Source organism: Notolabrus celidotus, chromosome 20, assembly GCF_009762535.1.
Source record: "Notolabrus celidotus isolate fNotCel1 chromosome 20, fNotCel1.pri, whole genome shotgun sequence".
Lineage (NCBI taxonomy): Eukaryota > Metazoa > Chordata > Actinopteri > Labriformes > Labridae > Notolabrus > Notolabrus celidotus.
In genome coordinates, this window is record NC_048291.1 from 17,744,643 (window position 1) to 17,771,366 (window position 26,724).

The window sequence follows — 26,724 nt, forward strand, 5'->3', positions numbered from 1 at the left end:
TCAGTAATCAGGAGAGAATTTATTTAACAGCACAAAAGTTTAGATATTTTCACATGTACACAAAATCATAAATATCCCCCAAAACAAGATCCGTCTTCCTTCAACTGACAGAATCCAACTCATTGAAATTTCAAAGTGATAATAAACCAGGTTATATAAGTGACATATTAATTAACCATTTACACTTGAACTGAACCTACAGTATTAAGACACAAGGATATTAGTCACTCTTTCAAAATCCAAATTTGCCTCTTTCATTAATCCAGGTGTTTGTTGATATAAAATAAACCCTACACGACCTAATGTACTATTTACATCTGTCATCTATAAACAGTTCTTTACACTAGAGTGTGTAAGGTTAATCTAATTTAAAGCTAAACACAATTTGTTTGGCAAAAATAAAACCTTACAACATGGCATAATGGATTAACATGCAATTAAATTATTCAGTTTGATAAGAACTTATTCATTTACACTGTAAACTTCTAACAAAATAACTGGAACTTAATGATGGTTAACCCTGTCTTTTCAATCTTAATCAGCACTATATGAGCTCTATGGAAAGGACATCAGGCCTTGTTGCTACAACTTGTTTATGCTAGTCGCTCAGTCAATATCCAAGGTGGTGAAAATTGGGCCGTTTTTTGATGTTCTTGCTCTTTTTAGGCATTTAAATTATATTTTCCCTAAAAAATTTATAATATTTGTTATATTGATTCCCCCAATTCTGTAGTCTTTTCCTGTCGGTACCTGGGATGGATAGAAGCCCTACATCAAAACCCACATCTTTCTTGCCCCTGTGGAGCTGTTGGTGTATTTCAAAAGAAAATCATCTCTTGTATTATATATATTGAAAAGGAGCTGCAACCGACAGTAACGCAAGTCTTATTCTGCAAGTATGCGGACACATCCTGTTAGTCCTTAATTTTGCCCCCTGGGTTTTAAGGGCAGTTTTAGTGGTTGAATTACAGAAAACCAGCAGATTGAAGCGTCTTTGTTTGCTTTGTGCTTTCCTCTTTAATATTTCTCCAAGGTAGTTAGCAACTTAGTTGAGTGTTTAAATTAGTGCCATGTTTTGCAAGCATTTTTGAAATTGTCTTTTTCTACTGCATACTTTTTATGTTGGAAGCATTTTCAACTATTAAGATTTACATTGGGGTCTTAATTTAATCCATACAAAAACTGCCCAGACCATTCATTTTTTTCTTCTTAAAAGATGCAACATTGGTAGAAACTTTCATAAAATTGTTTCAGATTGTGGTTACTAAATTAGAAAATGGACGTTTTTCCATTCTTTACAGATTACATTGCAATCATGAGATATCTTTTACCCACCAGAGCCACTTCAGTATTGCACATAATATTTCAAAGCTATGAGCACTGCAGTGAAATGCTTATATTTGATCACACCTCTTAGCATTAGCAGTGTGAAAAAAGATATGTAGTTAGTGGAACATTAAGCATTAACTAAACTGGTTAGTGCTCTGATAGTCAAAGTTTTGTGGGGACATTTCTGTTCAAGAAAAGATTCCATATTAACGTGTAGTTGTGGCATTTTGATAGGTAGCTATGGAAATGTCACAAACAGTTCATCTTAGTGAGTGAGTGAGTTGCGTGCATATAGAGTTGTGGCTGATATTACAGTTCAGTTAGTCAATAATGACAATCAGACTAAATCAAATGTACTTATTCTACAGCTATAGGTTTCAGTCTTGAAATCAAAACACTTCCCCCCCACCACCACCAACTCTTTTAAAACTGTTTTATAGGTTTCGGTTGTATTCCTACACTTGTATTATGGTCTATAAAGTCCCTTACAAAACTCAGCCATACTCTGAATTCGTGACTACCAGAAAAAAAGCCAACGGATGTTTGTGCTTGATTATGACCTCCAGATAAAATAAAACTCAAAGTGGATTCAGGTGAGAAGTCAGAAAAATATTTTAAAATGTAAAAATGAGAACTCTTCTAAACACAAGAATCAAGGGTTTCAAATGAAATAATCTTAAGTCTTGAAGAAAAATACCAAATGTTACTGCATTTTAAGGCCACAACACAACTGTTGTTCTTTTCTTAACCCATTTGAGAAAGATAATTAACACCAACATAAAAGCAACATCCTTCCATCAAATACAGAAACAAGCCATGCCAAACGCCGCCAAATAGACCTAGAAAGAAATATAAATAAATACATCTATTGTCGAAAGACTCAAGGGGTTACAATATTAAGGCAATGCAGTGGCAGGTTCTTGGTGTTCTTCTTTCATATAATTCTGGACATTAAAAGAAAGCAAAGATTACACTCAATTAAATACATTTTTTCATTTGCAAAAAAAAAAATCAGAAGGGTTTATGCATCCACTTAACCTGACAGCAATGAGTCAGACATCCTACTCTTCACAGTGGCACAAGGCCCAAGATCCTTGCTTAACACCCTGAATTGCTACTAGAAATTTTCAGTTGTCAGAAACCATACAAGCCTCACCTACAGAAAACTGCATTAATGCAGTGGCACAACCTCTTTAGAGCACTTTTACAGCCTATTTACCTTCAGTACAGTCAGTGCAATGCTCATGGTTGCCATTAACAAAGGAATTACTATCTTATGATTTGTAGGCAGGAAACATAGATGGCGCTTTGGTAAAAAAAAAATTAGGAGAATTTAAAATTAAAAACTCAAAACATGAAAAGGGAGAAATAGCAAGGGATAAAAGACTGCGTGGTCCAGATGAGAAATCACAGCTTGCTCTAGTGAATGTAGGCTCTGTAGACTGCTGAAATATCATTGTCTGACTGGTCCAGTGCCTTAGCTCTCTTGTAAACCTAGGAAAAACAAGGAGAAAAAACAGTTAATTGAAACTGAAAATACTTTTTGTCATCTCATTAATATCCTGGCATTTTTTCTATTTTTATGACAAGATAATAAAGAACTTAGTCTTATTCAAGATCAAATATTGTATGTCTCCCTACGCCTTTAAATCTGACAAAAGCAGTGTAACTTAGATGCAGGTAGCAGCTTCTTTATTGGGATTAGTAACTCGAATAACAAAACAGGGATGTCTATTGAGTTTAAAGGCAGGTTTATACTTCTGCGTCGACCCTACGGAGCAGTGGTCGACGCGGACGTGAGCACTACATACTTGTGCGTCGATGTGTCTGTGTTGTGCAGCAATACTCCCCCGAAATAGTTGAGGGCAATTTAGTCTCTCTGATAGTCAGGTCACATGTTTCCGGCCCGCTACCTTTTCTGTTTACTTTTTCACAGCAATTACAAATGTATTATGTTATTTTACAGCTGATACATGTTGCTATCATACAGCAATAATTACAGGGAAGAATAGAGAAGACACATCAGAGGATATAAAATTCACGGCTGATGTACGGCAGATGCACGGCAGATGTGCAGTGATCCCTGAAGTGCTGTAAATGCAGGAAATGCAATGCCACCAAGTGGAACAATCACAGGGCAAGCAGTCCGACCATAGTTACATTTTGGAGGGGGTGTGCATCAGCTTTGTGCGTAGGCCCTTCAATAGATACGGGAGCTACCAGAACTACGGCGCAGGCTACGCCTTCAATTCAACGCAGAAGTATAAATCATGCTTAATTCTGTCCGAAATAGGGCTTTCACTTAATTAGAATCTCAAAATGTTGCCAATGTTCACTAATACTAATCTTGACCAGAATGTTTGTTGTTTTGTTGTAAGTATTTCTTTGAAGCATTTGCACAGCAATTTCTTGGGAACTGAAAAAACAAAAAAAATTGTGAAAGAGGAAAATTCTCGGTCATACTAAGGAATGAGGCAAACCTGGTAAATTCGCACCACATGGTGAAGGAGTCGATTAAAGACATGCAAAATTTAGACTGTTCATCTGATAAGGTCTGTCTGGTTCAAATCCGACTAGTTTAATCCACTGTTAACTATTTGATACATTGTGTTACTCTGGCAACATGTGACATGGACCCCCAACATTTTAAATAACCCACAAGTTTTTGGAGCTAGCTGGCAACTAAATGCAGAGTTGCCTGAAATGTAACTCCATCTACACAATGATATTAATTGCAGGTATGATTTAAAGAAAAAGATTCACTCAAAAAAGAATAAAAGTGTCTCAATTAGGAATGGGAATTCAAGCCAAAATACTATTCGATAATCACTGACATCTGTTCGGCGATTATTGGTAATCCAGCAGGACTAAGGGCTGCTAGTAGCGGGCACTGGCAATGTACAGTGAGTATGGAAAGTATTCATACCCCTTCACTTTTTCTACACTTTGTTGAAATTTTTGCAAATTAATTAAAAATAAAACACTCAAATATAGCATGTGCATAAGTATTCAGACCCTTTATTCAATACTTTGTTGAGGCACCTTTGGCAGTGATTACAGCCTCCAGTCTTCTCAGGTATGATGCTACAAGCTTAGCACACCTGGATTTGGAGAGTTTCTTCCATTCTTCTTTCTCATCCTCTCAAGCTTGATGAAGTTGGATGGGGAGCATCAGCGCACAGCTATTTTCAGGTCTTTCCAGAGATGTTCAATCAGGTTCAAGTCTGGGCTCTGGCTGGGCCACTCGAGGACATTCAGAGACTTGTCCTGAAGCCACTCCTTTGTTATCTTGGCTGTGTGCTGAGGATCAGTGTCCTGTTGGAAGGTGAACCTTTGCTACAGTTTGAGGTCCAGAGCGCTCTGGAGCAGGTTTTCGTCAAGGATCTCTCTGTACTTTGCTGCGTTCATCTTTTCCTCTATCCTGACTAGTCTCCCAGTTCCTGCCGCTGAAAAACGTCCCTACATCATGATGCTGCCACCACCATTCTTCACTGTAAGGATGGTATTGGCCAGATGATGAGCGGTGCCTGGTTTTCCTCCAGACATTCAGGCCAAAGAGTTCAATTTTGGTTTCATCAGACCAGAGAATTTTGTTTCTCATGGTCTGAGAGTTCTTTAGGTGCCTATTGGCAAACTTTCATGTGCTTTGTGCTGAGGAGTGGCTTCTGTCTGGCCACTCTACCATAAAGGCCCATGTGATATTTGAGTGTTTTATTATTTTTAATTAATTTGCAAAAATTTCGACAAAACATTTTTCTCTTTGTAATTATGGGGTATTGTGTGGAGAATGTTGAAGGAAAAAATGAATTTAATCCATTTCGGAATAAGGCTGTAACATAACACAGGGCTCTACACTAACTTTTTCGCTAGTACCACTGATGCTACCAACTTTCTCAGTTGGTCGCACCAGTTTTTGGGGGTGTACAGCATGACTGTGCATGCTGATGAATAGTTGTCTTAAGTGACATACCGTAGTTTCGTATGAAGTAAAGATTGACAGTGACTTGAGTTATGATATTTGCAAAATATTCGACTGAATATGAAGTTTGTCTGCAATAAGCAGTGGCTGACAGAACAGGTCATTTATTTTATATAATTTTAAACGAAGATAAAAATGTTTTAAAGTAAAAGTAAAGCATAGAAACCGTCATGCACGTGTTTACATGTATTCTGTTTTTTTACTTTTCATAAAGGCTGTACTTAAATTAACTTAACAGCAGCATAACTTTAACTTAATATCAGCATTGCTTCACCCTATGCATTTCAACTCAGAGGGGCCAGCTCTTATAGTGGGGCCTACTAATCCTCTTCCCCTGGGAGAACCACAGCTTAACATCCTGCCTGGCATCATAATCCATCAATTCTGGCCCCTCAACACTGATTCGGAGGAGGTCCTCCACAGTATTGGTGTGCAGACTTGCCCTAACACCTGACTTAATTCTGTTTTGTGTTGAGAAGCCTCTCCGGCATACTGCTGTTAGTGTTACTGCCATCAGTCTGAACTGAAATTAGTCAGTGGAAACTGGGATTTAAAAAAAATCTTTGAAAATATATAAAATATTCAAAATGATTGCAATTGTGCTACATTTCAAGTGTCTTTTATTTTGAAATGACACATCAGATCTTCCTATGATTGGCAGGATTACATCATGAGGCTATCCACTATCAGTCTGAACTGAAATTAGTCAGTAGAAACTATTCAAGTAATCTCACATTGAACATTTTATAAATTATTGCAATTATGCTAAACTTCAAGTGTCTTTTATTTTGAAATGATACATCAGATCAAGCTGAGATTGACAGGATTAAACCATGATGTTGTCCACTATCAGTCTGAACTGAAATTAGTCAGTGGGAACTGGGATTTTAAAAATAATCTCCCTTTGAAAATAGCTTAAAATCATCATTTATTCAGAAAATGTAAAATCTGTGTTTCCGTGCTATTACCGTAATGCTTGTGCTAAACGCGCTCAACAGAATGCAGTGGAGGCTCCTGGCTTGACTTTCGTTTCAGAAGTTGAGGCTGGCTTGACCACAGTCTGATTTGGCACCTTTTTCTGGCTCTCCCTCGCCACCAGCCTCCTCCTCTCTCTCTCCTCATTTTGTTTTTTAAAATAATTAACTATAGACGGCTTCATTTGTGGAAATAACGAAACGCTTGTTGTCTGAAGTTCTGTCAGTCTTTGGTGTGTGATGCGCGTATGCACTGTGGTGTATGCGCCAGCGCTCTTCAGAACAGGAGAGAGTGCAGGTGGAGGAGACTGACTAAAACAGCGAAAAAGAGGGCGACTTTCAACCACACTGTCTATTACAGTGCCTGTGTTAGAGGAAGCATTAATGCACTCGCATGAATGCAACCAGATGAAATTCTTACTCGCACATGCTGAAAAAAAGGTCGCATATGCAACCATTTTGGTCACAGTCTCGAGTCCTGCAACATAATGTAGAAAAAGTGAAGGGGTCTGAATCCTTTCCGTACCCACTGTATGTCTCAACCTTTATGTCGGTGTTTCTGTGACGCAGCAGCGTGCTGTGTATGTTTACGTTTTACAGCTGTGGCTCAGTGGGTAGAGAAGTGTCTTTGAGCAAGACACTGAACCCCAAATTGCTCCCGCTGTTATTCAGCGGTGTGTGAATGTGTGCGAATGAGATCAACAAATACTGATGGTCCCTTACATTAGCAGCCTCTACCATCAGTGAGTGAATGTGTATGAATGGGTGAAAGCGACAGGTAGTGTGTAAAAGCGCATGAGTGGTCAGACAGACTAGAAAAGCGCTATATAAGTCCAAGTCCATTTACCATTTACAACCATGCTCAGTATCCATTATCTCTGTTTCTGAATCTCACACCACTACATATGTATTTCCAGCTACTGTCACTAATGTTTTCAACTTCTTTCGCTATCTAATGCAGTTAGCATTCTCCTTCTTCTGTTATTCAATGCAGGTTAGCAAAAAGCATTAAGATGCTCTATAGCCACCGCCTGACGGAAATAACGTATTACAACTAGGCAATGGTGAAAAGGATGAAAATAATACTTTCAAAATGAAATAATATTCACATTAAATTTTTGATTTTTAATAAGTGAATGAATATTAGAGAATTCCAAAATCATGTCCCATCCCTAGTCTCTATGGTGGTGAAAAAAAAAAAAGTGAGCTATAAAAAATATGTGATGTGGAAATTAAATACACTTTTTTCATGAAAATGTGGAGGAATACCTTAAAGTCATATTACATTTTTCTAAATATGATTTGGGGAATATGACATTCATTCATTAAACTAATTTTAAAAATCTGTGGGGGGTAAATGCAAACAGTAACATCTACAATGAAGCCTTTAATGTTTGGATTACAATCATCAAGTAGCCAATGTTCTCTGGTGTCTTCTGATGCTGCCTGTCATCACTGTTTTCCTTGTCAAGTATTTTGCTCAGTGTTAAACATTCTCTCTGCCTCTAACTGACAGGATACAACCTCTAAGCTGGGCTTATGATTTTGAAGCAGAGGCCATTTGCAGTAAAATATAAAGTTTATTAGAATTTCAAATTATTGACAAAATAATTTTGAAATTATAAGAATCATAAGTTATGGAGGACTCTTTCATGATTCCAGGAACACATTCTTACCTCATTGGCAGCTGCAGCCATTGGGGTTGGATGGTTGGCCATGTCACCCATGGAAATTGCAAGCCTCAGGTCCTTCTGAATATGTTTCAAATAGTAGTCTGGCTTAAAGTTGCCCTGTAAAATATCTGAAAGGCACAAGTAGAACATTTTAATCAAACCTTTTCCAAAAAACTTTGTCTAAGTCATTGTTATTTTTTATGGAACAAGATTTTCTTAACTTACTTTGGCATTTCTGGTCCACAAAAGTACTTGCCATCTGGCCCTGGCACAGGATATCTAAGAAGGTCTGCTGTGATTGGCCAGTGGCCTGGGCCAGAGTCAGACCCTCTGCAATAGTGGCCATGAAGCTGCCCTGCACCATGTTGAGGATCAGCATCATCCTTGCTGCATTCCCTGCTTCACCTAAGACACATATCACACAGAGTTGAGCAGCCATTTTTATTTTAGCATGTCTGACAAGAGCAGCTTTCCTAGTGTAGAGTCATACATGGTCGGATCTTCTTTTCTCTATAACTTCATTTTTTGTCCTTTATACAAGCCAACTTCTATCAGTGGACTATTCTTACCCAGGAAGAAGGAGGTCTTGCCCATTGCCTGGAAACAGCTGCTGCAGTCCTCGTAGACTGTTCTGTCACCAGCTGCCAGGATGACAAGCATCCCATCATTGGAGAGTTGCTGGCTTCCTGCGACTGGAGCCTCCAGGAAACGTCCACCTCGCGATGTGATCACCTGACATTCAAATATTCAATAACAATTAAACAAAGAAGTACCAATACTACTCAAATGCTGATAGCAGCTCCTACTAAATAAATTGCAGACATAGAAGAAAAGTCACAATTATCTGGATGGACCCTGATGGCAGAAAGCTTACAAATTTTGCCTTGTTTAATTATGTGTAAATTGTATATTAAAAAACGGTTTAGGTCTGAATAGCTAATTTCTCTATCAGCACAAACTGTGTGGGGGTGAATTTTTTTGAAGATATTAAACTTACGAGATTTGCCTAAATAAGGAAATGGCTGACTTGATTGACAGGCGGACACCCTGTAGTCATTACTGAAAGGGCTGAAGGCCTGCCTCTTTACCTCACACTAGCTCGGCAGACGAAGTTTGGTTGAGTTCAGCATATCCAATATGGCACCCACTGGCCATTGGCTTGAAAACAGCGCTCAGGAACAGATGGGTGACGGCACGGATACTATGTCCATTTTTTATACAGTCTATAGTACTGATGAGGTCACTTAAATATATCAATTATGGGGGCTACTTTTATTTCTGTATATTGGAGTTTGTACATGTTTGTCAGGGTTTACCTGTGACAGTTCTGTGATGGTCTCTGGGTCTACAGTGGACATCTCTATGTAGCACTTGCCCGGCCTGATTCCCTGCAGCACTCCACTGGGTCCCATCACCAACTGAAGAGGAACAGCCACATGCACTTATCAAGATGTTTTAATCACATTTCTGCAAAAAGCACTTTATAGTTGTTGAGATGGGACTTACATCCCTTGCTGCCTTTGGGTCTGAGACACAAGAGAAAGTGATGTCACACATGGAAACAACCTCTGCTGGAGTTCGGCCCAACCTTGCCCCCTCCTGGATGAACAAGTCACACTAGAATACAGAAAACATTGTCTTATTGACAATCCACAGCAAGTCATATCCAAAGTAGTTTGGATATAGTTCTTAACTGGAGAAAGTAGTTGCCTGTTTGACATTTACAGTGTGTTCTATAACAATACCTTTTCTGCTGTGCGGTTCCACACGGTGACGACATGACCCATTTTCAAAAGGTTGGAAACAATACCACTGCCCATCAGTCCGAGACCCAGGAACCCTATCCTGGTGGACAAAGTCCAAAGAAAGAGCAAACACAATCAAAACACACAAAAATTCTATATATCCTTTAAAAAATTAGTAACAAAATGTAAACAATAATCCGTTTTTTTCATTGTGACATTTTGATAAGGGTATTCTGCAATGAAACCGTGGTGATGTGTTAATACCTCTTGTCTGTTGGTGTGATGCTGCCATTGATGGCTGTGCTGTCTGCTGCTTGGATAGATGTTGATCCTGTGTCCTGCACAGCCAAAAGCAACAATTTCAATTTTACACTGAAGGTAAGGATTTCATTTAATTTCAATTAGTTGTACTTGACTCACAAGCTTCTTTACCTCTTCAATGATCTTCAGGCGCTTGCTAATGGGTTCCATTGATGATGCTGGCTGTAGACAAAAGGGGGGAAACCTTCAAACAGGAGGCAACCAATACACATACAGGGCACCACTATTTGTAGTTTTTAACATTTTGTGAAATGGCAATATAGTGTATGTCATTTATTTTGCAAAATCCAAACAAAACATGCCTTGAGAAAGGAAGTCAGGCTTGAGGGCCGCAAGCAACATCCATCAATTTCAAAATAAAACATTGTATACTGACTCCCAACCGTTTAAAGATCGTATAGATCAGAAATACTCCTTGATTAAGCTACAAACAGCCATATATCCGTGATCCAGGTCGACTTCAACAGGACTTTAAGATGACAACTGTGTCAGAAGGTAACAGGACAACGAAATAGAGCCAAATTATTATTATTAAACTATACCTGCAAAAACGAAACTTACTAGCATACTCAGTGATGATTAAAGCACAAAGGTAATGGAATACTATCCAAATGAGCAGAAATTCAACCACAGAAAGGCTCTGTAACTTGTTGTTTGTCTGTGGTTCTCTCTATGCTGGACCCAGCTGATCCTGCCTGCTCTGAGCTGGTGCTACGCTCCCAACACACGTTGTGTGGACCAGGGCACAAGCCCTCAGACAGAGCAAAGCCGTGTTGCAGCCCTAACGCGGCGCACACGCATCCCTGTGGACTCTTGGGGTCAGACTTGAGTATCCCAATTTTGATCATGTTAAGTATTCCATTTTTGTGTTTGTGCATGAATACATCATATCCCAATTTAAGAAGCAGGGATAAACCCTCATCCTGGTTTTGAGAACTTAAAAAGTAAAATAGATATTGTGGAATGTATACACACAGCCTTATAGCTAAAGCCGATAAGGAAAATACAACACGACTGATCCATACGGAAAACAATTTATTTCTGAAAATAGTCCAATCAAATACATACCAAATCATCAATGATAATAAATGAATGATACAATCTGTAGAAATGACCCCCAAATTTATCTTTCCCTCTCTCTCTTTATGTATGACTGATTTAATATTTTTCCATAGACACACGAACAAACAAACAAGCAAATCTCAGGATGGCTTATATAATGTCTGCTGATCAGTGAATTTGAATTTGTAGTTTGTGTTACTAAGTGAAGACAGGCAGATACAATTCAGTTTCAGGACATAACGTGGGTCTGTGTTGAAGAAGTTTATCTTTTGTCCGTTTCCTTACCGTAACCAGAGAGTCCAGTCTACTGTGTAGTCTTTAATTCAAAGATAAGCAACAGAGACACACACTGCTCTGCTGTTGGTGCAGCATGTGTTTGTTTGTGTGTGTGAGAGAGCTTGTGTCTGCAAAAACAGGTTATCATCATTAACTGTTTGTTTTTTGTAAAGTCAAATGGAGGTGAATGGGGCTCTGTTAATTTGGATCTGAAGCAGTAAAGTGTGAATTGAACACAAGTGGTCACTGGAATGGAGACCCATGGTTGATTCAAGGTGGGAACACTAGTACTTTGAGCTGGTTTGATCACTTAAAACAACACGTTGATGCAAGGTATGGACAGCCTCAAAGTGGCTCTGATTGCAGTTGCACTCTTCCCTCATTACACTACATCGTCAATGCAAAGTTAACTTTTAACAGTGTTCAACACACAAAAAAGCCAAGGGTTCTCATTTTCTCAGATTGTAAAACTGTTGTTGTTTGTGTTGCAATGAATAAGCATCACAGGGGCCTGCGCAAATAAGACATAGTAATGTAAACACAGTCAGTGAGTGAACAAACACCACCAGGAATCTACATCACTAGACTAGATTGCAAGATATGGATTATCCCCTTTGCATAGAGGTGGTTTAGCTACAAAAGCACAGACATTTCTCAAAAGCAATTTTTGGCAGAGTCATTCAAGTTTACATAAAGGGGAAGTGTCAGTTTGAACTACTCCCATACTAGTTTTGGTTTGTCTTTGTGCAACATTTTACAAAGTAAACCCAGTAGGTCAATACTTGCTCTATTTTCTTCAGTGTTTTGTTGTTATATTTACTACTACTGTTTTTAATTAATAAACATGACCTGTTTTTCTTATATGACTTGTTTTTATAAATATCACTCACATCTACTATGCTATAAACACAAGTAGGCAAGTAAAATACAAAACTTCAAAGAACACATTTTTCAGGGATGCAAAATATGTTCAGTTGTTATTGGCGAAACCCCCAAAATATTGAGATATTATTTTGCGTCAGTATCTCACACCCCTCGGCTGCATTTTTGTTGCTGTGTATTGTTTTGAATGCATTGTAATACAGGTTGTACTGATATTAACAAAATTACGGCGTTACCGTAGAGTCCCTGTTCTACTCAATCAATCAATCAATCAATCAATCTTTATTTGTATAGCACCAAATCACAACTAACGTTATCTCAAGACGCCTTCACAAACATAGCAGGTCTAGAGCATGCTCTATGTAAAATTAGTAACAAAGACCCAATATCATGACAGGATAAGATCCAATCCCCTCTTACAGACAGCACTCAGTCTTATCTCATCTTAATCCACCATGAGCATTACACCTCGCAGTATTTAGTTAGTTACAGCGGGCAGGAAAAACTTCCTTTCAACAGGAAGAAACCTCGAGCAGAACCAGACTCATGTTAGACAGCCATCTGCCTCAACTACTAAATGTTCTACACTGGTGCCAACATTTACCTATGCTACACAAGTTTGTCTAGTTGACTTAATATAATGCCCAGCAGTGTGCTACATGTGTGAAAGGACAAGTATGGACAATGTCTAGACGTGATCCTTAAGGCATTACCCTGAGATAAAGGGAAAAAAAAGGTATTCAAATAGGGGGGATATATTAAAAGGACAGCACCAAATAGGGTTACAGATTCAAACTTTAAGAAAAGCCAATTGGCAATGAAACAAAGGCCTAAAACTCTAAAAAAAAAAAAAAAAAAATTGTAAGGGGCCCCATGTCATTATATAAAGAAGCACGTTTCCTCTTACCTTCTCAGACTGACTGAGTAGAAAGTGATGGAAATGTGGGTCATCCTTCACAGGCTGTGACAGAAAAGAAAAGTTCAATGCAACAGAGCTCCTATTATATACGTACTGTCCTGATGGAGAGCACAGTGCAAAATGCAGACATATCAGAGCCCCAATCATGGTCTTTCTACAAAAAGCCATGACTTTGTAGAGTTACTTGAGAGATATTTGGACGTGATTCCATCCATGCAATGTGAAAGAAATAGCACATTTTCACAACTGAGCAGGATTTTTAATATGATTAACTTATCCCACAAACCAGTCAATATCTGTTTCTCTTCATGTGAGTGGAAACTCGTGCAGTGTACATCACATCAAGTGAGCCTTCCCAGTTCTCTTTTTGCCCCCAAACGAAAGAAATTGTTCAGGTTTCTGAAAACAGGAACCATGAACATCAAACTTACAGCAGGCAAAGATTTCATTCATGATGTTAAAAAGTTGTTGGAGGGTGATTTGTTGACATTTTCATCAGCATGACTCTACTTTCTTACCTATGACAAAGTAACTTCATTCTTTTCACTTCATATGTAAAAGTTTTGCATTTTATTAATTACAAACTGGTGTGCTGTAAAGTGAGAGCGAAAGGGCAATAACTGGCTCCTTGTATTCATAATTGTGAAAATGTTTCCACTGACATATAAATCAACAGTTTATGACTTCATATTTATTTTGGGTTGCACTGGTCTTTCCACACACTAACTCACTTACCCAGTGGCTATACTGATTTTGGAGCAGTACATTCCGAGTGATCAACAAGTCTAGTCCAACGGGGCAGGTTGGCTGTCATTACTCATAGAATGAAAGAAGAAAAACGGAGCCAAACCTGAGCCCCCTTTGGAGACTTCCCACTTAGAGTCAATGACCACCTTAACAGCACACGTCAGACAAACAATTCCAGTGTTCAAGGGTGAGCACCGAAAAGGTCAGAAGGGAAAGGTTTGCAGTTGTTTCAGTTTAAGCCAAAGGTCAAGGTCAGGTAGAAGTACAAACAGCAAGGCAAGACAAGCTTGGTGGAGGGGGGAGGGGGGTTTCACCTACACTGCTTTCCCATTTGAGTCCTGAGCAGGGTCCACCCCCAAGCCTCTCAATAGTGGATGGCTCCTGATCAGAGTCAGTTAAGTCCTTAAGGGGGAGAGAGACACAAATAAACCTCTTCACCTTTTAGATCTAGATTAAACTAGATCCTATTGGGGAACTTTTTGATGTTGCATTAAAAGACAAACGTTTGAGGAAAAAATACATCATTCCATCCTCCCTCACTATATTAAACCTGTGTATCTTCAACAACCTTCGAAGTTGTATCAGTTTCTCAAAAGAAAGCAGAAAATGAAAAACAGGGCTTACAGTCCTTATCAAAAGAAGCCTAGTTTCCATCAATGGGAAGTGTCCAGTTGTACCAAAACATGGATATTGTCAACCCATTTGTTGGTCGGGAGACGACAACAGGAGCTATTTCACTAAATTTTCCAAGCAGTGCTGGACAATTACAGCCCCCAACCAGCCAAATGGGGGTTAATTTCAGCAGTGGTGGATCATACAGTCACTCCCACGAGCCACTATACAGGTTGAATACTTAAGTGTAGTCTTTGAAATGTGACACTACGACACTAAAACTCCCAAGAGCACTATAAACCCACAGTTGTTTGCTCATTGGTGCAATCATGAAGCCCATTGCCTTGGGCTTGTGCACTAGTAACCGACGACACTCTTAACTAAACAGTAATGAGCATGGTGGAGTTTTGAAACCTGAGGAGCTATGTAATGTATGTGTGCATAAACAAGTTTTTCCAGCATTTAAAAGTAAGAGGCAGCTGCCTCAACCCCAAGCTTCATCAGCATTGACAGGTGTTTTCATGAGGAACACCGTTTGCCAAGGCGTCAGTTAACACTCTGCCAAAAATTCTTCGGAAGATGAAAGGTTAAAGGTTTCCCGTAGAGAACATCTGTTTCTTTTGTGGCAGGCAAAGGCATCCCTATGTATAGAGGTGTCTGAAAACTAAAATGTCATACTCACGTCTGCACTTATGCTCATATATAATCCATTAGTTTGTCCATCACCCCTCTATCTCTATTCCCAGTACCATCAGAGTGTAACACATTCTATGTAATTATTAATATAATTAATACAAAACGGCCTCACATCTTGATTACAGTGTGATAGTACGTTATTACAAAGCTCCAATGTGCAGAAGCATTGTAGAAGATTATATATTAATATACATAGGGCTGGGCGATATGGAAAATTATGTTATCACAATAAAATATTTCATATCAGTCGATATCGATAATTATAACGATTATCACGAACAAATATCAAATCATTATTTAATTTAAACTTAAATGCAGATTTTTGGTCAGACAGTTTGTTAGTTTGTATGTGGATTTAGTTTTCTGATAAACTTCTTGAATCCATCATTTCTGATGATGGATTTGATTTACATTTACAAAAAATATATGTCAAATTGTGTACTGTGTATCAGTTTAGTAGAGTATTGTTTTGAGTTGTGCTCTGCCTATAACCCTTAGTAATGTTAAAGGGGAGAGTGTCACTATATCTGATTCTCTTGATTCAAATAAAAATGCCATGAACGCAAAATACAGGTCTGGATTGCACTTTTACGACGGTCCCTGAATGCACCGGCAGTGACAGGCGTTCTAGATAGACAGTCAGTTCACGGCACTCTTTGATGACAAGGAGTTGATCAAAACTTACTAAATGTGTCTGATGCATCACCAAACTGGATTACATCAAGATCTAGATGCAGAGCTTTTTTTACGGTGAGAGTGGCAAAAACTGCAAACGTCAAATATTAAACAGACGTCTCCCGGTTGTGTTTTTGTCACTAACGCACACCGGGGGTAAAAATCATCAATGAAACTGAGACAGATGCATGGACGTTCGTCATAGTCTTGTTTTTGTCTTGAAAAAACAAATTGTTTTTGAACATTTAGCGTATCATTGTGCTGTGATGTGTGTATGTGAGCGCACGTGTTTGTGTGTCTGTGTGCGCATCGGGGCAGAACTCTGCCATGTGGTACAGAGAGAGCAGATGAGCATAATGACATCCCGTCATGTAAATAAGATAAATAACATAGGGATATTTAGTCTGTTAAATAAAAGAACAAGTTTAAGAGAGGTTACCCTGAATTGCTTCTGCTGTGATCTGGCGCTATATAGAAAATAAAATTAACTGAACTTCCAAGGGGGGCGGGGGGAATTGTTGGGGGGGCACCCTGCCCCCCAAGTATAATGGTAGGGGAAACACTGCTTTTTCATTACTTAACTTGAAACTTTTTAACATGTTTAAGTATGGATTTTGCTATATACCTTAGACAGGACATTTGTGTATGTTGCATACCAATTTGAAGCACATTTTAGTGTCTGCACAACATGTGTCTATTTTTATACCATATTTTGCTTTTTACCCATTTAACTCTTTGATCTGTTATTTGAATTTCACAATTAAAATGAATTTCAATTCAACTGGTGCTTGTATAAAAAAGTTTTTTTTACTTGTCAGTGTCTTTATACCTTCTCAGATGGGTCCTTTAGGGCACTGAGATCCTCGTCCTCCTCCTCAAGAATTTTCAGTGGCTTGTTGGGTGTTTTCTTTCCTTTCGATTCTCCTTTGCTGTCTGAGTTCTGTTAAAAACACATTATCACTTTGTGTTACTATTTTTGCATGACATAACAGATCTCAGCAATGAGACAACAGTTTGACTGTGCTATAAACATAAATAACAATGTCTGCATGTTTACTGAGCAAAAAAGCTTTCATCGATTTGTCACTTGAAATCTGCATTACATAGACATAAAATCATAGTTTTTGCAGTATAACGTGTAATTATAAAAACTAAGTTGTTTAACTGAACACATTTGGTTGCAGGGAAACTTTAAAAAAACAACAACCATATTTTGTATAAATAAAATGAGTATTAGATTACATCATCTCTAAAAGCAATGTATTATATGTATCTTGATCCATGTGTGATATAACTGACTTCTTTAGGTCAATGAAAAGTTATAAGTTAGTGAGTTTCTTTTCTCTGGCTTCTGTAGTCACGTTGTATCACAAGGTTATGTTTCAGGTGATGGAATATTGTACTTTACTTGTTTCAAACCGTATTTGAATGACGCCTCTCATTGTAAAGAGGCCAGGGTGAGAACTTGCATCAAAGCTTGGCTCTCAATCTGAAGACGGGTTCAACGCTACCACATAATTTTGCTAGTTGTAAGAAAGTCAGACCCAAACTTTAATGTTTAAATTTACACTACCCTATATTTAGAACATTTTCAGTGCTTTGTTTTGCAGTAAGAAAGCCCACTCATTATAACACTTTTCCCAGGCACATACATATTCCTCGCCTGCAGCACACTGATCAGCTGTTAGAACCTGCAGGATTCAAAAGAGTCAAAAGTAGTACAGTAGTCAAGAGTGGGACTTAGAAGCAAAAGTTCTCTTTGAATCAGAGGATACAAGTGGTTCACAAGCAGCTGCAGTCTGCATCACTCACCATCCAGAGTTCCCTGCCTGACTGAATGCCGTTGTATCACTAACTTTCTTTAACTTTTAGAGGTCAAAATTAAAAAAAAGAAAAATCAAATGGGGTTGTATTGGAATAGCTTTTCGGTTTTCATTGTTTTTCATTGCATGACACAACCCATGGCCCGCACTATGTGTTGACTTATCAAAAATACAATGAAGGTGAAAACCGAGCGGGAAAAACAACTCTACAGCCATTAGATGCCGTTTCCACTGCTGCCGTTTGTTGAATTGGCAGCGCCGGTTTTCAATCAAACTAAATGTCATTCAGCGTTTTCAGCGCAAAAAAACAACACGCAACTTTTGGAACACCAATTGAATAATCAATGTCACTTCTTGATCACTGAACAATCAGAATCGAGAAGTGGCGGGACTTCCGGTATGAACTTTGTCAACAGCAATGGCGGAAGTCCATACGGGGGAGACAAGTTATCACACTCCTTTCTTCGAGGTACAATTTCTGAGTTTAGAGCTGTTGTCATAGCTAAGGCTATGACATGATTCCTATCAATAGTTTTTACAGTTTATTGATGAAATTTCATTGAATGAAAGCAAGCATGAAGCATATAGAGCATTTCAAAAAACGACCCAACGGTCTCTACTTCGGGCAGCGGAAGTGCCACTGGACACTTTCGTAACCTAGTAAACGCTGGTGAGAAGCGCTCTGAAGTTGAGGTTGTGTGCACTCCCAGTGCGAAAAACTGTGGCAGTGGAGACGGCACCTTACTGAGTTAATCTGATAATGTTCTGTGTTTGCTGCTTAAAATTGTGTTCAACTGTCCAAAAAAGTCTAATTGTTTAAGAAAGTATCTAAAACTAAAATATTAAAATTCATAAAAAAAGTCTAATTGAACAGACCTAATTAGCTGATCTGTGCACTACAGGTAGAGGATCATGTATGTGTCAAATTTGAGTATGGTTCAACAAAGGATGGGCTTTCTGACAGCAAAGTTAAGCGATGAAAATGTTATAAATATAGCTTACACGTACACAGACATAAGTGTTTTGGGTTGAGTTTCCTAACATTAGCCAAGTTGCATGGTAGAGTTGACCTCGACTACAGGCTAGCCTAACTTCTGTTTCAGTTTCTCAACACAGGGCTGACCGGCATCTTCTGTGTGTATAGTACACCTGCCTTTATCAAATACACATCCTGCATGTGCAAAGAACCACAGAGTTCAAATTATTTTTTGATCAGAAATGTTAGGCTGGATTATGAGTTAAAGAAAAAACCCTCACCTGATCTTTGCCCTTTGCTTTCTTCAGAAAGTCTTCCACAGCATCGACTGCCTGCTGAAAACGCTTTCCTTTATTTATCTTGATCATTTCATCTTTGTGGGGGTGATAGGGCTTCAGTTGTTCTACTTTGATCCAGGCACTGGAAAGGCACACAGAAACACAATTCATACACATGTCATGAAGATGGAAATGCAAGGTTCATCAGGTGGAGTACAAAAATATCCAGGCTTACTGGTCTTCAGTTCCAAAGAATTTCACAAAATGGCATTTTTTCCCCCGTGGCTTTTTCAGATCCTTTGGGGGGCTTACTACCTGAAATGAAAATTGAAAAAAAGAAGTCAAAAATCATCAGTGATTTATTTTAAAGTAAATGTTAGGGACATTATTTTGTTGTTCCTTCTTACCTTTCCTGGCCATGGTGGGTAACGACCGAGCTTCCCCCTTGAAAGAAAGGTCAAATAATTAAGCTGCAATGTGTCTTTCTCAAGCGAACAGGAACATTTTCCATAAATTTGATGATTCACCATCTAAGACATTCTACTATATTTCAACAAATTTGCATCATCTAACTAATTATATTATTTTCTACAAACGTTGTGTATCCAATTGGTTTACTACTACCAAAAAAACATGGCCTTAGCACAGATAATCAAAATCTGTCATGCAAAGAGAGCTCCAAGTAAATGCCTGATGGAATTATCAATCTTGTTCACTTCTTTGATAATATAATTTTTTTAAACTGTTGTTATGTACTGGGTATTTTCCAAAGTTTGAATCAGTAATTGACACCCTTATCATAACAAAGCCTATCATAACCCATTACACTCTAGTTTGAAGGTACAGTATGTAGAAAGGGGGTTGTATAACAGCAATGCTCCTCCTGAAAAGAAGCTCCTGTGACGCATGATAAGTAAGATCCTTCCTTTATCAAGTAATCTTTATTTTAAAAAATGTGCATGGTGCATAGTTTGTTCATTCTGTGCTATAGTGGAAATGTTGCAGAGCAAGATGTCAGCGTCCGCGGAAGGGGTCCCTCTCTTTATGTAAATACAAAAGGCTCATTCTAAGTTAACGAATACGCAATTATTTTTAAACAAGGCGATTATACATGCATTAAAACATTTTAATGAATATTATATTTAATTTCTGTCTGTTCTGCTAAACAATGTTAATTCACACACTGTACCTTTAAGGTTCACGTACTTTAATGTTATACACAACATTTAATTCTGTTGATAGTGTCTGTGTTGTTAATAACTGATCATCCCATGCTGTTTCCAGAGTTGTTTACTTTGTCACTTTATATTTCTGAGTTTACCATTATGTTCTCATGAACTGTACAAATAGTTCCTCTTGATTCACAATAGAATTTCACAGTGTGGAATAAGCAACAGCAACTAGGCAGTAACTACAGTACCTCATACGTCATATTATTGTTATTATAGTCACTAATATTTGTACCATTTCATATCAAATTAAAACGAAATTAGGGCAGAACAGCCAGTTGTTCATTTTAAAAGCATACGTATAAAGGATTTCAAGTTCTGTTGTGGACAACAAACGGCGTTAAAATAAACAACAAATGCTCGCTGCTTCACTTGCCTGTATAAGGTAAAGAGTGTGGAGGGAATTAATCGTCCAAACGCATTACAGGTTTAACAGTATTTCTTAGTGTATGTGGGTAAGTAAACTATCTCCAGATTCTTCTTTATTTAAGGGTAAGAGTTTTAACAGAGAGCACGGAAGCCAAAGCTATCTTTCTTACTGTAAGTTAGATATCCGCTTAGGCTAAGTTGCTAGCACAGCTCGTCACACACCACAACATTTTTACAACATTGTGTAGTTACAGGTACAAAGTAGAACTCTGTACATGAAAAAAACTGAAAAAGCATTCAATGAATAAAATACAGATGTGTGTATTTATCTGGGTTCGATTTTAACCATTGTCTTTGGCACGTCCGCTAGCTAACGACGAATGCTGGCTGAGTCAGCTTGGCTAGCAGTTTGTTTAGGTTAACAGCAACTAGCATAGTAGGCGTTAACTTGTATAAATAACGTCTGGGACACACCAACCCGAAACATTTATGTTCAACTAAATATTTCAACACTACTTTATATAGAGCAAGATTATATTGGGGGAACTGAGTTGTTTTACAGTGTTTAAAGGTTATCTCACCACACCAGGTCTCCGATTCTCAGATGCACCGTCGCCATCTTAGAACATTAACAACGTCGTATTGAATGAGGGTAAAAGACAACACACACCCACTAATCACATGTGAGGGCAAGCCCTTCCTGTGTAACATCCGTATCTGTGTTTAATGGATTTGTATGATGTTCAGAGTACTCTTGTACCAGATCATTACATATAAAGTATATATTACACAACCGCTTAATGGTTTTCATACAATAAGGAATTGTTAAAAAAAACTCCCAGAAAAGCTGATGTGTATCTAAATGCAACAAGGTATTTGTGTTGGTGTTTTAAAACGACATAAAAAGTGTAATTCAACGTTGAAATTAGCATTTAAGGTCAATGTTAGCTTGAGAAGGACTGTAATACAATGTCATATTTTCCCTGGTGCATGGCCCCTAACTGTAGAAGCCCTAAAAGGACATGATTAAATACATTTAATTGTCTCTGTTTCTCAATATAATGAGTTAATTTCAACTTTTCTCAAGATCACAACTTATTTTTACTTTTTATCTAGTTCATTTTCTTTTAGGGCTTGTTTACTAAACATATAAGGAGCACATTTCAACATATGGTAACCAAGTAACCTCTGGTAAGGCCTGTTAAAAGGCCTGTTATCAGTTTCTATAATTGTTTTGTTTTTTCACAAACATTCTTTCAAAGAATTTGGCTCAGTTAATAATAAACAAACATTTTGTAACGAGACATTTCTCTTATAGGTTGAAGATCAAAAGCACAAAAAAACATCTTCGTTCTCTAGATGAAATGAGATGAATGATCCAATTATCACGAGAAAAATAAGTTGAGATCTCAAGATAACAAGCTTTGTTTATCCAGATAATGACAAAATTAACTCGATATCTTGAGAAAACTGAGAAAATAAAAGTTATTTAACCATGTGTTTTTAGGGCTTCCGTACTCACAATGCCCAGACCTGTTTCGTTTTCATCAATGGCCTACTTCAACACAGTTAGTTGTCTTTGTAATTAAAAGTTTTTCACAATTAAGCTACAAACTGTTTCAAGACACCACTCCATCCAACTAATTAATAGCCTACAGATTCTGCTGGATGTTAGAGGCCAAAAACATCTCAAAGGACATGGACAAGTTGCGGATGGTCGGTCAATCACTGCAGGACTAACACAGAAACAACCATTTAGAATTATACGATTTACCATGCACAACTTAGAGACACTCATTCACCTAGTTTGTATCTTTGGACACATCTTTTTGTCCCTACTTTTCCTAACAAAAGAAAACATAATAACTGTCCTAAAAATCCTCACATTTGCTGTGAGGATTTTTATTTTTGGGAAATACACTTGCATAAGGAGCATGATGTCCCCCAGCTGTCTTTTAACTGCCCTGTATGCAAACTATACTCCTTCTTCTCCCAATAACCTCTTACAGAGGTTTATTACTATAAAGTGACTAGGTCTAAAATGACCAGTCTTCTCACTGATGTTCTCATTTGTCTGTGGTATTATGGTATGTTCCTTTTTATCGGTTCTTGATTATGGTGATGTGGTTCATAGACATGCTGCTGTTTCTACGCTGAAACCTCTAGACATGGTCTATCATTCAGCACTCAGGTTCATCACTGGTGATAGCTATGATATTCACCATTGTCAATTGTATGTGAAGTTGGTTGGTCCTCTCTCGCAGAGAGACGTGAAAAACATTGGTTTTTGTTTATTTACAATGCCCTCATTGGTAAACTCCCATCTTATATTACTATGATACTGGATTGGAACTCTGTTCCCTATCCAACTCGTTTAAATGACTGTCTCACACTAAAGGTCCCTAGAGTCTACTCTGAATTTGGAAAATCTGCCGTTTCCTTTAGTGCTCCTGATTCTTGGAACAACCATCAACAACTCTTTAAAGGTCACTAGTCCTCCAAACTATGAACAATTCAAAACCATGATCACAAACTCCTGTGTATCATTCTGCAACTGGTTTAAGTGAATGTTTTTGCTTTATCGTGTGTTATGGGTTTTTCTCAATATTTCTCATTGCTTTTTCAGTTGTGCAACTTCCTGTTTTTACCTTGCATTTGGTATTTTGTTGAGCAATTGTGTTTGACTTGTGTGTCACTATAAATGAGAGCAACCTCAGTGAGTTTTTGAGTTTAAATAAAGGCTATATTTTAGTATTTATAAGTCAGTTCAATTACCAGCCAAAAACTAAAAAAACTCCTCTTTTAGCTTGTATTCTGTCTTGTCTCAAAAACAGTTGCTATGACATACCTGCAAAACCACAAAGCTTCTGATTATAACTCAGGTTTACTGTTCTTATCAGTATTCTAGTTGAATATTCATTGCTTTGCATTGGACTACCTTGTTGTATGCAGGCCTAGTATTCAAAATGTAATGTTTATTTTCCTTTCTAATATCACTGAAATAGTAAGATAAGATTATATCACACAAACACATGATTTTTTAAAACTTTAATCTGAGTTTTATTGAAAGATACAGAACACACATCAGATAAAACCGTTAAAAATAAACCCAAATTTAAAACAGCTCGTACCCTTGTGACTTTTTCACAGCAATATAAAAGTACCTATTACAAGAAATTGAAGGTGGATTGAGCACACGTCTGTCACCATATAACATGCTATATAGCTGGCTATAAGTATATCAATGTTCATTAATTTTTTATCATGTAAGTAATTCTAAATTGATTATGCATAAGCAAATAAATATACAGTGCATTTGGGAATTATGGTTAAAGTAGGCCTAGTAAATAATAGCAAGTCACCATAGCATTGAAGCCAGAATGGAGGTAAACAGAGAAAGATGAAACAGATGAAATATTGTAGTATTAAATATAATAACTACATTTCTTTAGTATGATTGGAATCACTTGTTTTGTCCCGACACCAGAACACCAAACTCCTGGATGGAGATTTCTTTGTTTATGTACTGCTGAAGTTGGCGATTTGTGATGTGGCCATGGCGCAATGCATCGTCAATGGAGAACTTTTTCCCTGATTTTCTATCATGAAGAACTGATGATTCATCCCTGGGGCCCTTCACTGTGATCTCCTCCCAGTCACACTCTTGGCTCTGAAGGTTGACAAACATCTTCCAGTCGATCAGCCCTAGTTTGTAGGCCTCTTCTGGACGCATCTCTTTACCTGTATCAGGGTCAATGACCACAATAGACCTCCTCAGGTGACTCTCCTTTTGCTCCCGCTTCATTCTCACTGCAGACAGGCTCTTCTGAAGCTTCTCAATCTCATCATCTTTCTGGGCAGTTACGCCTCTCAGCTCTCCTAGTTCTCTCTGTAGAGAATCAAGCCTCAACTCAAGGTTCTTTCCAGCCTCTCTTGGAGCGGACTCAGTGATGAGGCGTGTTTCTTTGCTGGTGATCTCAATCTCAGACCGAAGCTTGCGGATCTCATTTTGCAGTCTTTGGTTTTCTTGCTGTAGCCTGTTACTTTCATCACGGACGAAGTTCATTTCTCTTGAAGACTTGGTGTTGGAGAACTCCACTTCAGAGAGCCTTGTAGTGATAGTGGTCATCTCTTGGTCCAGGTCTCGCCTTCTTCTTTTCTCATCCTCCAGAGTTCTCCTCAAGTTCTCAATCTCAATTTCAGCCTCTGGATCCTTCTCAACTTGGACTTTCTCAGTGCGAACAACTCTTTCCTTCACATCCATCTTCTCCAAGGTGATCTGCTGCTGGATGAGAGCATTCAACTCTTTCTCGAGAAGGGTCCGTTTGTGCTTCTCTTCATCAAGCTGTAATCTAAGGATGGAGTGTTCCTTCTCCTGTTGAGGATCCTGCTGTAGGACGACCTTCTGTTTGACAGTGACTTTTTCACGGTTCTCCTTGTCGTGGATTTCAAGCTCATTAAGTCTTACCCTTAGCCTCTGGATCTCCAGTTCTGCATCCCGCCTTGCTCTCCGCTCACGCTCTAGTTCTTCCAGTTGCATATCCAAGTCAGCCTTCTGTTTCTGCAGTTGGTAGAGCTCTGTCTTCAGGCTCTCCTTTTGTTTCTGCTCATTTCCAATGTTTTGTGAGAAGGTGTCACACTCTGACCTGAGGAGAGGATCTTCTTCCATCTTGACCACCTCTTGCTGGACAATCTTCTGGCGGATCTGAGACAGATCCATTTTCTTCAGTCTGATTTTTTCTTCTTGGGCTGAACGTTCTCTCTCAAGGTCAATGCGCTTCTTTTGTTCATCAGCCAGTTTCCTTTTGAGAGTTTCAATTTCTTCCTTGGTCTTGGGATCTTCTCTGTACTGCAACACTTCATTGACCACCTCCTTAGTCTGCACTTGGGGTTTGGTTGCCCTCCAAGTTTCAATCTCACTACGAAGCTGTCGAGTTTCCATCTCAGATTTTTCAGTCTCGTGAGTTTTATCTACAATCTCATTACGAAGTCTTTCCAGTTCTCTTTCGGTCTGCGGATCTGTCTTGTACTTGATGACTTCTTTAATGATCTCTTTAACCTCCACTTTTGGTCCTCTGTTTCTTAGCATGTTCAGTTCCTCCTGCAGGGATTTAAGCTGAAATGCTGAATCTTTGTAGCGCCTCTGGTGCTCTACAAGTTCAAGTCGTAGATTTGCTACCTCATTCTCAGCCTTCGGGTCTGGACGAACTATCTCTCGCACTTTCTCCTGAATAACAACCCTGGACTTCTCCTCCTCTAGGCTGGTTATTTTCCTCGTGAGATCAGCCTTTTCTCTCTGTGATGATCTTCGCTTGGTCTTCTCATCCTCATACTGCCTTCTGAGATTTTCTACCTCCCTTTCAAAGTCAATATCTTTCTCTACTTTCAGCACCTCCTTGATTGAAATCTTTTCTTCTGCCATTGCTTTCTCCTTCTCCATCCTACGTAGCTTTTCTTGAAGAAATTGAAGTTCATCCTCAAGCTGCTTCCTGCCATCTACTTCCTTATTCATCCTATCAAGGAGCACTCGGTACTCTGTTTCAAGTTGGGGATCATTTTGGACTTTGATCACCTCCTCTTCAGTAATCACCTCCTGTTCCCTGTTCTTCTCTTCAGCCAGGATTACTACCTGCTTCTGAATCTCAATAAGCTCATTGTCTTTGATCAACTTTTGCCTTCTTAGCTCATCCAGCTCCTCCCGAAGTTTGCGCATCTCTTCTTCCTGACCACGGTCTTTCTCAATACGCAGGACCTCCTTCACTGTGAATTGCTGTGCCCCTTCTTTGACCTCAGTCTCAAGGCCACGCAACTTCAACTTGAGTACCTCAAGGTCATTTTCCATGACATGAGTAGTGCGGCGCTCCTCTGAGAGTTTCTGCTGCACCTTATGGACTTCTTCATCCAGTTGGGGGTCAGGGACTTTTTTAATCAGCTCCTTTTTAACAATTGTGTCCTGTGGCTTCTGTCCTTCAAGAACATAGATGTCAGTCTGGATAATCTCAATCTCTCTCTCAAGCTGTTCACGCCTTTGGACTTCATCTTCCAGCTGCTTCCTGACTCTCCAAGGTTCCTCAGATGTGGAAGATGCGTAGACAGACTTGACATTTGTTGACTGGATCATAGAGGTCTCAGGTTGCTAAAAAGGCGGAAAATCATTAC

The 26,724-nt window shown here is 38.6% G+C and overlaps 2 protein-coding genes and 1 long non-coding RNA gene across 5 annotated transcripts in view; 1 reads left to right on the plus strand and 2 right to left on the minus strand.

The window, feature by feature from the left end:
- glyr1 (glyoxylate reductase 1 homolog (Arabidopsis)) lies at window positions 1-21,266 on the minus strand. 3 transcript variants are annotated; one of them, XM_034710647.1, is made up of 16 exons: window positions 21,147-21,266; window positions 19,375-19,411; window positions 19,203-19,282; window positions 18,971-19,109; window positions 16,720-16,830; window positions 14,226-14,309; window positions 13,149-13,202; window positions 10,133-10,183; window positions 9,965-10,038; window positions 9,701-9,800; window positions 9,462-9,572; window positions 9,272-9,373; window positions 8,525-8,687; window positions 8,181-8,360; window positions 7,959-8,083; window positions 1-2,823 (listed from the first exon to the last, which is right to left on the minus strand). In XM_034710647.1, the coding sequence occupies exons 1-16, from the start codon at window positions 21,182-21,184 to the stop codon at window positions 2,749-2,751; spliced, it is 1,524 nt and encodes a 507-aa protein (XP_034566538.1). In that variant the 5' UTR covers window positions 21,185-21,266; the 3' UTR covers window positions 1-2,748. The 3 variants fall into 3 exon arrangements, with proteins under 3 accessions (XP_034566538.1, XP_034566539.1, XP_034566540.1); XM_034710648.1 differs by lacking the exon at window positions 14,226-14,309 and having other exon boundaries at window positions 21,147-21,257; XM_034710649.1 differs by lacking the exons at window positions 13,149-13,202; window positions 14,226-14,309 and having other exon boundaries at window positions 21,147-21,257.
- LOC117831795 overlaps window positions 20,537-26,724 on the plus strand; it is a 21,130-nt gene continuing 14,942 nt past the window's right edge. Inside the window, exon 1 of the long non-coding RNA XR_004635075.1 lies at window positions 20,537-20,651. This is a non-coding gene — a long non-coding RNA (uncharacterized LOC117831795). The remainder of the gene's footprint in view (window positions 20,652-26,724) is intronic.
- ppl (periplakin) overlaps window positions 23,599-26,724 on the minus strand; it is a 17,849-nt gene continuing 14,723 nt past the window's right edge. The window contains exon 22 of the mRNA XM_034710643.1: window positions 23,599-26,701. Coding sequence (XP_034566534.1) covers window positions 24,029-26,701 — 2,673 coding nt within the window. The 3' untranslated portion in view covers window positions 23,599-24,028. The remainder of the gene's footprint in view (window positions 26,702-26,724) is intronic.